The sequence below is a fragment of the Loxodonta africana genome, chromosome 6, assembly GCF_030014295.1.
Source record: "Loxodonta africana isolate mLoxAfr1 chromosome 6, mLoxAfr1.hap2, whole genome shotgun sequence".
Taxonomy (NCBI): Eukaryota; Metazoa; Chordata; class Mammalia; order Proboscidea; family Elephantidae; genus Loxodonta; species Loxodonta africana.
The window spans coordinates 4,400,101-4,413,058 of NC_087347.1; the positions used below are offsets into that span (position 1 = coordinate 4,400,101).

Sequence of the window (12,958 nt, forward strand, 5' to 3'; positions counted from 1 at the left end):
ATCATTTCCCATCTCCCTTTATGAAAATCCACTTAACAAGCAAAAAGGAATTCTGATTAGGGGGTTTTAACTTGTAACCATACTTACCAAACACCTCTTAGAAAAGTGTAGACTTCTTCTAGTGAGGCGCGTCCTGCGGAGGGTTCCCTCAGAGCCCCTGCAGCAGGCCCCTGCCTCAGGAGCCTGGCCGACCTCCTGCTTGCTGACTTAGCTGGCTGGTGCTGCTCGCTTGTGTATTTATTTAACACCTTTGCTTTGCCACGTTAGACTCTGGCATGGAGGTGGCTCAGAGAGGCCCCGGCATCATTAGAAGGTGTCACAAAGGGGAGGATTTTCCTCTGTCTCTATGGGTGTGGGGAAGACTGCGGGGCTGGGAGCACATCAGAGTCAGGGGCACTTGCCTCCTTGGCAGTGGACATACCTGGGCACGTGGCCTTGCATGAGTGGATTCCTGTGGCAGCTCTGGCAAACTGGGCACCCTTCGTCTGCTACTGTCTGACATCAAGCTGGTTTAGCCAAAGCTGGCAGAGGGTCTGGCCATCCCTCGTTCCATCCAGGGGCCAAGACACTGCACACACAGACAGCAGCCAAACCTCCTTCAGCTCAGGGCAGATTAGAAAACAAATCCAGAGATATTTCAGGGGCACCTGTCAACACACCGAACGGAATTCTACACCACCACCACCCAAATGTACTTCATGTCGTGATAACATCATTTCCCTCCAACAATTTCAGTTATTATTTTTTAAGTTGCTTATTGAAAAGAAAAGTATGAAAATCAAAGTAGAAAGCATGAATTTTATTCTTGAGCTACTTTTCTTGAAGGTTTACACGATTCCTTTGAATATAAATTAGTGTCAGCTCAACTTCAAATTCCAATTCCTGAAATATGGCTCCAGTACTCCTTGAAAACTCATAAACAAAAGTAGAAAAAAGCATTTAATAATCCCATTTGTGCATTTTCTCAGAATAAATGAGGATTTAATTAGTGTCTAAGATACAGTAGTAATTGCCTCCAGACAACATGAATGATCTTAAAAATCTCAGAGACATGCATACCAGTCTCCTAACACTTCATTTCACACAGAAAAGGGTAAGTACTGCAATAAGAAAGAAAACATAAACCCCGTGAACTTCCTTCACAAGAACAACCAAATGCATGTATTTGACAATAAAAAGTACAAATGCTTATGAACTGAACTGCACAATCCATACACTTATAGAAAAAATATGTGATCGTTTTTAATGATTTATGTATAAAATAAAAAATAAATTTTATGATACAATTTGATAACTACTTCATACAAAATTTGACTCACATACAACGAGTGCCATTTCCCACTAGACAAAAATTCTATTCATATGTACAAAGTCATAAAAGGCAGACATCTTAACTTGAAGCCAGACAGGGTCCGTTCAAGATTGTGGCCAAGCTGTTCGGTCAGCAGAGAAGAGACTGTAAACACATGACGTTCTAGTTCACTGATACGTCTCCCCTTCCTTTCCCCAGATGTATCTAGTGTAAACTGGGCGGACAGCATTCTACGGTGTACTAGAGAAAGGGGGAAAGGCCAACGTTCAAAACGGCAGACTTGAACAATCTGGTCTTTGAACTTCTTCAGCTTAGACAATCATCTAACGGCCTTAGTAGAGGATTTATTTTTGAAGTTGCACTAAGCAAAACTAAACTGTGCCATTTGTGATAATCCTCAAAGAAACAAAACAAAACATTCTGGGGCAGTTCTAACACTTGAAGTAGCACTCCTTAGTTTGCATAATAAATACAACACTTGGAAACAGAAGTCTCAGGACCCAGACCTGAAGACCTGTAAGTATGTCTCCAAACACAGAGAAATCCTTTATACAATAACTTACACTTCATTAAGTATTTACAGCAGTATATATAAGTGAAAAAACTAAATACAAACCATGTAAAAAACCCTTTGCTTAAAAAACAACTTCCAAAAAACAATGGTAACATCAAAAAAACGTTTAAATCAGCACATCCCTTCCTGTGTTTGCTCAGCTCCCAGGCACACACCTGTGCAAGGAAAGCAGGTAAGGCCTCGCCTTAAAGAGACAAAGGACTCCTGTGGGCACCACAGGAGTATCTATTTGCGGAAAATCTAGGGGAAAATGTCAAGGGTAGGGAGGATATAGCCCGTGACCGTGTCATGTCCAGACAATGCCGAGAAGGCCATACTGAAGTCATCTTTTTAACTGTATGAACTTTAAAGGCTAGACACACCAACAAAGGATAACAGGGACCAATAGGAATATCATACACATGGGTATCTGCAATTACAGAGGTGGCAAAACGGTTCCCATGTACCTTCATAGAGAAATTAACCCTTCAGTTCATGTAAATGAACTGAAAACTAGGATTCATTCATCTTGAGGCTTCATTCTATTCATAAAATGCCCAGCAGAGAATGTAATTATCCCTCAAGAAGTGACTCAGCTTGCCTACGGAGCCTTTTCACAGGCGTTGAAAACTGCAACAAAGGAGTGGCAACCCAGTTGCCTGCCGGAGGATTCTGGCACAGAACTAAACCAAAAGGCTCCTACAGACACACAGAACAAAAACAGATGTGTCGAAGACACCTCGCACGGGGTTCTGAAGGCCTTCTCATAACCAGCAAGTATTCAAGCTACAAGAAGGTAAGAACGCGTGGTCTTTTCACATACACCTGAAGTGCCTACGTTTTTAAAGCTCTGAACATACATTAGCTGGATTAACAACGTTGTAAACTGTTCATTTGCTGAGCAAACTGAAACTTAAAGAGTAATCGTTTTCTAGCTTCCTTTTTATTTTTAAACTGAGGGTGACTTTTAGTCTTTGAAACGTTGGGTTTTCACCTTCTCGAACTCAAATTGATGCTATACACCATCTTCTGAATTTTCTCCTCATTCTTCAGGATGTTGGCCTTCACTGCGCAGATCTTGTCCTGCTGGTCTCTAATCAACTGCTCCAGCTCGGCCAGCTCAGCCTTCAAGGGCTCCACAGCGCAGTCGGTGATGCTGAGGAAGACAGGGTTGGGGTTCGTCACTGTCTTGTCTCGTTTTACAGTCTTTATTTTAATTTTGTTGTTATTGAAAACACACAGCAAAACAAACAAAAAAGCCCGTTGCTGTCGAGTCGATTCCGACTCACAGGGACTCTATAGGACAGAGTAGGACTGCCCCATAGAGTTTCCAAGGAGCATCTGGTGGATTCAAACTACCGATCTTTTGGTTGGCAGCCGTAGCTCTCAACCACTGCACGACCAGGGTTTCCAAAACATATACCAATTCAACTCTCTCTACATGTACCATTCAGTGACACTGAGTACGTTCTTCGAGTTGTACAACCATTCTCAGCCTCCTTTCTGAGCTGTTCCTCCTCATTAACAAAAACTCCTTGCCCCCTAGGGTTCCTGTTTAATCTTTTGAGGTGTTCTTGTCAATTTTATCCTGTAGAGATAGTTCTTAAAAGAATATAATGGCCAAGGCAGACATTTTTTACTGGTTAAGCTAAACTATTGCTTGGTTTTAGGAAGACATTCAGGAGATGTTTTTGGTTTAAGGTTTAAAGATTATCTCAGGGCAATAGTTTCAGGGGTTCATTCACCCTCCAGAAGTCTGGAGTCCATGAAAATTTGAAATTCTGGCCTGCATTTTCCCCCTTTTGGCTGGGACTTTTCTATGGAATCTTTGATCAAAATGTCCAGTAATGGTAGCCAGGCACCATCCAGTTCTTCTGGTCTCATAACAAAGGAGGCAGTTGTTCATGGAGGCGATTAGCCACACATGCCATCTCCTCCTCCTAGTCCTGACTCTCCTTCTTCCTCCGTTGCTTCAGGCACATAGAGACCAATTGTTGTGCCCTGGATGGCCACTTGCAAGCTTTTAAGACCCCAGGCATTACGCGAGGGACTAGGAAGTAGAACAGAAGCAGTAAACACATTACTAGACCAATTAACGGGGATGTGCCATGAAACCGTGCCCCTAGATCACCAAACCAAGGAAACAAGTCCCACGAGGAGTCTGTTGTACATAAGCAGCTGCAGCAGCTTTATTTATTTTTTTGTCACTGTTGTAAAATTACCCATCACACAACTTTGCCAATTTAACTTTTTACAGGCATATAACTTATTGACAACAATTACAGTCACCAGCTGTGCAACCCTACCCTTGATCAATGTGATTTTTCCATCACCACTAACCCTGCTTTTCTCCTTCCTTCCCACCCCTTCTAACTACTAACAAACTTTGCCCCTATACGTTTGTCTTTTCTTGTCTTTTTACGTAAGTGAGGTCATAGAATATTCATGCTTTCGTGACTGGCTTATTTCACTCAGCTTAATGTCTTCAAGCTCTACCCATACTGCAGCACGAATCAAGACTTCCTTTCTTTTGCTGGCTGAGCATGAGCATTTCGGTTGTTTCCACCTTTTATATTATCCTCTGGGGTAAATTATTTGCTTCATCCAAAGAGACACGGTGAAATAGAAATGTATACAACACTGACATGAACCAAAAACCCACTGCTGTCGCATTGATTCCGATTCAGCGACCCTGAAGGACAGAGTAGGACTGCTCCACAGAGTTTCCAAGGCTGCAATCTTTACGGAAGCAGACTGCCAGGTCTTTCTCCCAAGCTGCGGCTGGTGGGTTCAAATAGCTGACCTTCCAGTTAGCAGCTGAGCACTTAACCACTGCACTACCAGGGCTCCCAATACTAACATAAAGGGCTAAAACCCTCAAACCCGAGCAAGCTTTATTTCTTATTCTCACAGCCCTACCACAGGTAAAAGTAAGTCTGACAGGAAATTTATAAAAAGTAAAGGCTCTTATTTCTCTAGGATATATTCCAAGGAGTGGGATTGCTGGATCGTATGGTAGCTCTATTTCTAGCTTTTTAAGGAAGCGCCAAATCGATTTCCAAAGTGGCTACACCATTTGACATTCCCAGCAGCAGTGTATAAGTGTGTATAAGAGCCTTTACGTGAATAGATACATGCACACCCATGTTCACTGCAGCACTGTCTACAAGAGCAAAAAGATGGAAGCAACAACCAAGATGCCCATCAATGGATGAATGGATAAATAAATTATGGTATATTCACACAATGGAATACTACGCACTGATAAAGAACAGGGATGAATCTGTGAAACATTTCATAACATGGAGGAATCTGGAAGGCATTATGCTGAGTGAAATTAGTCAGTTGCAAGAAGACAAATATAGTATGAGACCACTATTATAAGACCACGAAAAACAGTTTAAACAGAGAAGAAAATATTCTTTGATGGAGAAGGGAGGGAGGGAGGGAGGGAGAGGGGTTTTCACTAATTAGTAGACAAGAACTATTTTAGGTGAAAGGGAAGACAACACACAATACAGGGGAGGTCAGCACAACTGGACTAAACCAAAAGCAAAGAAGCTGCCTGAATAAACTGAACGCTTCGAAGGCCAGCATAGCAGGGGTGGGGGTTTGGGGGCCATGGTTTCAGGGGACATCTAAGTCAATTGGCATAATAGTCTATTAAGAAAACATTCTGCATCCCACTTCGGAGAGTGGCATCTGGGATCTTAAATGCTAGCAAGCGGCCATCTAAGATGCATCAATTGGTCTCAACCCAGCTGGAGCAAAGGAAAATGAAGTACACCGAAGACACAAGGTAATTATGAGCCCAAGAGACAGAAAGGGCCACATCAACCAGAGACTACATCAGCCTGAGACCAGAAGAACTAGATGGTGCCTGGCTTTAACCAATGACTGTCCCGACAGGGAACACAAAAGAGAACCCCTGAGGGAGCAGGAGAGCAGTGGGATGCAGACCCCAAATTCTCGTAAAAAGACAAGACTTAATGGTCTGATGAGACTAGAATGACCCCGAGGTCATGGTCCCCAGACGTTCTGTTAGCCCCAAGACAGGAATCATTCCCAAAGCCAACTCTTCAGACAGGGATTAGACTGGACTATAGGACAGAAAATGATACTGGTGAGGAGAGAGCTCCTTGGATCAAGTAGACACATGAAACTACGTGGGCAGCTCCTGTCTGGAGGGGAGATGAGAGGGCAGAGGGGGTCAGAAGCTGGCTGAACGGACATGAAAATAGAGAGTGGAAAGAAAGAGTGTGCTGTCTCACTAGAGGGAGAGCAACTAGGAGTATATAGCAAGGTGTATATAAGTTTTTGTATGAGAGACTGATTTGGTTTGTAAACTTTCACCTAAAAGCACAATAAAATTTTTTTAAGAAAAGGAGATTAGTATTCCTGAAATGATGGGCTTTAAGTGCTGACATCACAGGCCTAAGTCAGAGGCTCTGGGCGACAGGGTGGACAGCAGCAAGGTCCTGCCGGCAGGAAGAGAGCCAGCAGCAGGTCCAGAGTCCTCCACCTGCCCGGCTGCTCGGGTGGACCTGGGGAGGGGAACCCAGCCTACAGGAATCCAGGCAGAGGCTGGCGAGCTGAGGGCACCTGGCTGAGCCGGCTTTACTTGCTGGTTCAGGACGGCGATGGGGCCCTTTTAGCCGCTGGGCTAAATGCTGCGAAAAGTCTAGCATGTACTTGGGCAAGTGGAAGTCAGAATTAACCGTTCCCTTTGGGTTTTTTAAGCACTTAAAATACAAAATACAACCCAAAAGAGAAGAGCAGTAGTTTCCAACGATCCTGACAAAATGTCAAACCAGGTTTGGAAAGGAAGAACTATCTGGGATAATACTTTTAATAGCTTCAATCGAAACGTTAAGAAGCACTCAACAATTATCACGCTAGAACAGGCACTAAAAAGTTCTTGCTGATTTTCCATGCACAGCATGAACTTCTTTCGGTAAGCAGAACGATAACGCAGAGCAGAACCTCATTATTGTGCCTTTATAACTGTGCCTTGGAGGGCCGCCTGCGAGCTCTTAAGAGCCCAGGCACTACACAAGAACTAGGAGGCAGAACAGAAGCACTGAACACAATGCTAGACCAGTTAACTGGGACGTGCCATGGAACCGTGCCCCCAGACCTCCAAACCGCGGAAACAAGTCCCAGGAGGATTCTGCTGTACGTAAGCAGCCTCGGTCGCTTTCAGTTTACAGACTTAGGTATGTATCACTGAATCAAATCACATTTTCTGAAAATGACAAGTAAACAAACAAAAACTTCACAGTTGCTGTAACTACACTCAAGGAGCCCTGGGGGTGAACATCTAACCGCCTGGCAGCTGACTGAAAGGTTGGTCGCTGGAACCCACTAGCTGCTCTGAAGGAGAAAGGCCTGGCGATCTGGGCCCATAAAGAGTACAGTGTAGGAAGCCCTGCGGGGCAGTCCTATTCCGCTCCATGAGGTCATAGCGAGTTGGAATCAACTCAACGCTAACTGACAACAACAACATAGCTATGCTCATCCCAGATTCACTGATAAAAAGTATAGAATAAATCTCACTTTTCAGTGGCTATTATATTGTTTTTTGAGCCCTGGTGGCACAGTGATTAGGTGCTACGGCTGCTAACCAAAAGGTCAGCACTTGGAATCCACCAGCTGGTCCCTGGAATCCTATGGGGCAGTTCTACTCTGTCCTTACAGTCACTACGAGTTGGAACTGACTCGATGGCAATGGGTTTGTTTTTTTGTTTGTTTTTTGGTTATATTTCTCTTATAGTAATATTTCTTTTAGAGTAAAAAATTTAAATATCTTCAAATGGTAAACAGTCACAAAACTCTGGGAATTTGATAAGGCACATAAAAAAAATTGGTATCCGAACTGCTCAGCTCCCCGTATTTTTAAATTTCGAAATCTTTCCTTGATGCTACAGAGAAATGCACACTGTGCTGTCAACGAAGAAGGAGCATCTTTGCCTTTGGGGAGTGGGGCAGAAGGGAGGGCCGAGGGGTGGGCATTTCCTGGAGGCTTCTCCTGAGCTCCCCGGCAGCTGCGGCAGGGGCCCCGGTCCCCCCACCCTAGGTGCCATCCAGTGGCGCTGACCTCTGCTCCCTGTGCAGGGCCTCGGCGTGCTGCCGGCTCTCGCTGTGCCACAGCTGCAGCTCGCTCTGCATGGCGTCCACGTCCTCCTGGATGTAGTCCATCATCTTGCCCAGGGGCAGTGCGCTCTTGCACAGCGTCTGGATGGACATGCGCAGCTTCTCGATCTCTTTGGAGACGATGTCCTTCTCCTTCTTCCAAGCTGACTCATAGACAAGCAATTTCTCCTGCAATCATGGGGGAAACGGGGAGAGAAAGAGGTCCTCAACCCCATGGCCCACGGGGCTGCTAAGTACCCTGTGCAGAGTTGGGGCAGGAGGCCCGGAGTTTGGCAGTCCCAGTCCGGGCCCTGCAGGCTGCGTGACACTGTTACCACTTCTGTCAGACGGGGGAACAGTGTGCAGCTCATTGAGCAAACATGAGGCTTGTGCCAAACACCACTGTGAGGGGCCAAGCCTCCCCTAGCCCTCCCTCCCCGATGGGCGAGGGGTGTCTGCCTGTACAGCTCTCTGAGGGGTAAATTCCTATACAGTGAAATTTTATTTCTCGACTGACCAGGAACTTGCTGTAGTCACTGCTACAAAAGCTTAGTGACACTGACGCTCTTCCCAAGTGAGCTTCCGAGAGGGAGCTGTCTCTGCGTCTCACTTCTTGAAGGGATCACCTCTCCATCCCAGATGACTCTGAAACCCAACTTCCCAGGAGCAAGGAGGAAGGCAGCCAGAACCAGGAGGAAGACTCATGGCAAGGAAGTAAGCAATGGAGGGGCCAAGGCCATGGCACCAAGTGTGGCCAAGAGCCAAGGAGGGCAAGGGCTGACAAAGCTGCCTGGACTGGGAGGTTCTGGAGTCCGAGGGCCTTTAGTGGGAATTGTGGGGGGAGGATGGGGAGAGGAGGGGAGAGGGTGGAGGGCGGAGGGCAGAGGATGGAGGGCAGAGGGCAGAGGGTGGAGCTCATCCAGCAGCAGGTGAAGGAGGTGAGGACTCTAGGCAGGAAGGGAACTTCATTCAATTCTGGCCACAAGTTCTCAGGCTCCTTGACCAGCAACATTTAAAATTCTCTTCATTTGAGTTTTTATCACAGACATCTGTGAATTTCAAAAACTGGTGGATGCTGATAAGAATGAATATGCAGTTCAACTTGGGAAGCCTTACCTGAGAGATTACTGTTTTTTTCAGGAAGCCTTCCCCAGACAACCCCACCCCACTCAGCACAGGCTAAAGAGTCCTTGCTTCACCCATTTACAATACGAGTTAAACGTATTAAGTTGTAATTAACTAGCTTGTTTTATTTTTGAACTTATTATGGGCTTTCCTTAAATATCTGTCAAATGGACAAATGAATTGAATCGAGGAAGTGCCTGTCAGAGAACCCAGCTCCACCATTACTGGCTTTGTAACTATGGGCAAGTATATAGAAAGCCTTTGTATAACACCATGCACATTAAAAAAAAAATAGGAAATGCTAAATAAATGGGACTAAAACAACAGCTAGAACTCCTAGAACTAATGAGTGAGTTCAGCAAGGTTACAGCATACAAGACAAACATACAAAAATCTACTGTATTTCTACAGACTAGCAATGAACACTGAAGGTGGACACCAAAATTAAAAATGCAATGCCATTTACAATCACTCTAAAAAAATAAAATACTTAGGCACAAATCTAACAAAACATGTAAAGGACTTGTCTGCTGAAATCTATGCAAAGCTGATGAAAGAAAACAAAGACAACCTAAATAAATGGAGTGACATACCATGTTCATGGATTGGAAGACTCAACATAGTAAACTGGTGCACAGGTTTGATGCAGTTCCTGTCAAAATCCCAGGATTTTTTGTAGATATAAGATTATTCTAAAACTTACATGGAAAGGCAAAGAAACTAGAATAGTTAAAACAATTTTGAAAAGAAGAATAGAGTGAGAGGAATCAGTCTACCCAGTTTCAACACTTCTCATCTAGTTACAGTAAACAAGAACCGGTGGCGCTGGCGGAAGCACAGACACACAGATCAAAAGAACAGAGAACCCAGAAATAGACCCACACGAGTATGGCCAACTGACTTCTGACAATCCAACGGAGGAAACTTTTCAATCAACTGGACATCCATAAGCAAATACATGCACCTCGACCTAAGTCTAACACCTTATACAAAAATCAATTCAAAATAGATCATGGCCTTAAATGTAGAACATAAAACGTTTAGGAAAAAACATAGGAGATCTAGGGTTAGGCAAAGGCTTCTAAGACTTGATACCGAAAGCATGATCCGTAAAAGAAAAATTGATAAATGGCACTTCATGAAAACTAAAAACTTATGTTTCTGCAAAAGACCCTGTTAAGAGGATGAAAAGACAAGTTAGAGAGCAAGAGAAAATATCTGCAAACCCCATATTATCCAACAAGGAACTAGTATCTAGGATATATAAAGAACTCTGAAAATTCAACAGCAAAAAAAGCAAACAATCGAAACAGAAAGAGAGCAAAAGGCAGGAAGAGACGTTTCACCAGAGAGGATATTATCGTTGTCGTTATATGCAGTTGAGTCAGTTCTGCTTCATAGCGACCCTATGGGATAGAGTGGAACTGCCCCATAGGGTTTCCAAGGAGCGGCCGGTGACTTGAACTGCCAACATTTTGCTTCACAGCTAAGCTCTTAACTGTTGCGCCACCGTGGCTCCAGAGAGGATTTACAGATGGCAAATTAGCACAAGATGTTCAACATCATTAGCTTCACATTCCTTCCTCTTTCTGCATCAAAGAACCAAGCTGTGTTTGAAACACTCATCTTAAGTTGGTAACTTTATTTTCAAGAATTTAAAACAAGACAAATCTGGGTTGGGATTATCATCATCAAGAGAGACTTAATTATTGTTATCCTAATGGCATTTTAACATACCGCTATACCAAACCGAACCCAACCCAGTGCCGTCGAGTTGATTCCGACTCATAGAAACCCTGTAGGACAGAGTAGAACTGCCCCATAGAGTTTCCAAGGAGTGCCTGGCAGATTCGAACTGCCGAGCCTTTGGTTAGCAGCCGTAGTGCTTAACCACTACGCCACCCGGGTTTCCCATATTGCTATAAAACATCAAAATTCTGGCATTTTCCAAATTTTCATTTCAAGTTTGGTGTGGGGGTCGACAAGCTAAGGAGCGATTATTTGCTCTAAAAAGCACAGCCCTCTGACGACAGACTTCCGATTTACACATAGTTCATATAGCTGTCTCAGCAACCTCCCAGTAAACACAGCCATTAGAAAGCCCTTGTGTTATGGATATTTAATACGTGTCATAAAATTTGAGAATCTGATGCCACGCTCAGCACACAGGACTTAGTTGCATGAAATACACTTACATTTTGGAAACAGAAGAACAAAAAGTATTTCGAAATATATCATTACCCAAATTACTGTCTAAAATGATCAGGAACCTGGGAGGATTTGTGGGAAACGCGGGCAAAGAGCAGTTAGGAGTGCGTGCTCTAGACTGGGGAGCCCAACTCCAACCTAGTGTCGCCATCTCTCACTTCAGGACTTGGGGCTTGGCTCTACTTCTCTGTACCTCGGCTTCCTCACCGTAACATGGAAATAACAATATTTACCCTGCAGGTAAGCTTAAACAAGAGAATATGGTAAAAGAAGCAGCCCGGTGCCTAGCACATAGCAAACCTTCAACCAGTGTTAACTCTTATAAATGCATCCACCATAAAGAACAGTTGCCTGGAACTGCAGGATGGTGTGTGTGATCTGCCTCAGGGAAGCGACGCAGCCACTTCACCTCAAGTCAGCTTATGGGCTACAAAAGATGCTTAGTCAGGGATATGTTTTCGGTACTCGGGTGCAGACTGAAAAATATATTCGTACATTATCGGCACTGACTAATAAGCTGCTGTGTCCAGCTTCAGGCGACAGGTTCTTCCATTAAAAAATATGTACCTTTCTTATTGACACATCAGGAGCCCTGGTGGCACATGGATTAAGCACTTGGCTGCTAACCGAAAGGTTTTTGGTTCAAACCCACCAGCTGCTCTGCGTGAGAAAGATGTGATCTCCGTCTGTAAAGACTGTTGTTGTTAGGTGCCGTCCAATTCATGGCGAGCCTACGTACAACAGAACAAAACAGTGCCCAGTCCCGCACCATCCGTACAACTGTTGTTATGCTTGAGCCCATTGTTGCAGCCACTGTGTCAATCCATCTCGTTACAGCCTTGGGGGTCCTATGGGGCAGTTCTACTCTGTCCTACAGGGTTGCTATAAGTCAGAATCAACTCCATAGCAAAGGTTTTGACACTTTAAGACTCCCTGGGTGGTGTAAATGGTTAAACCGCTCCACTATTAACTGAAAGGTTGGTGGTTCGAATCCCACCCAGAGACACCTTGGAAGAAAGGCCTGGAGATCTGCTCTGAAAAGGTCACAGCCTTGAAAACCAATGGAGCCCAGTTCCACTCTGTAACATACAGGGTCATCATGAGTTGGAATCGACTGGATGGCAACTGATTTGGTTTTTGGTTTACCGACACACTCCCTTTCCCTATCTCCATTTTAAAAACAAATAACCCGCAACCATGAAATGAGATCTTAAAACTCACCTCTTTACTGAAAGTCATGAGTTCCGGGGCTCAGAGGGAATCTTCCCGGAGCCTCCATCTAACACCCTTGCCGCAGGCTAGGCTTCTACAGGTTGCAGAGACGAGAGGTGGCAGCCCGAGCTTCGAGGGGCACAAGCCGGCCTCCCGTCCTCGCCTCCCACCTGGCTGGCCTCCTTCCCCGCAGGCTGGAGGCTGTTTACTCAGCTGCTCTCTGGCAGGAAGGCCTCTGGCACAAGGATTTCAGTGTTTGGCTCGCGGCTTCATACGTACCCACACGCGCACATTCTAGAAAATGGTCCCAGGGTTTTTCAGGTGAGCAGTCACTTACTTTTGGGACTTACAGTTATTTGCATTTTACCACACACGCTGCCCCCAGAAAAGTGGGCATGCCCATTTATAGTGGTTTT

General features: G+C 44.7%; 1 protein-coding gene across 4 annotated transcripts in view; it reads right to left on the reverse strand.

The window, feature by feature from the left end:
• Positions 1-273: 273 nt before the first annotated feature.
• TRAF3IP1 (TRAF3 interacting protein 1) overlaps positions 274-12,958 on the reverse strand; it is a 75,256-nt gene continuing 62,571 nt past the window's right edge. Inside the window, exons 16-17 of one of the 4 annotated variants that reach the window (XM_064286446.1) lie at positions 7,963-8,186; positions 274-3,021 (exon numbers count right to left, since the gene is read on the reverse strand). In XM_064286446.1, coding sequence (XP_064142516.1) covers positions 2,856-3,021; positions 7,963-8,186 — 390 coding nt within the window. In that variant the 3' untranslated portion in view covers positions 274-2,855. The remainder of the gene's footprint in view (positions 3,022-7,962; positions 8,187-12,958) is intronic. The other 3 variants (XM_064286444.1, XM_064286443.1, XM_064286445.1) reach the window with 3 other exon arrangements.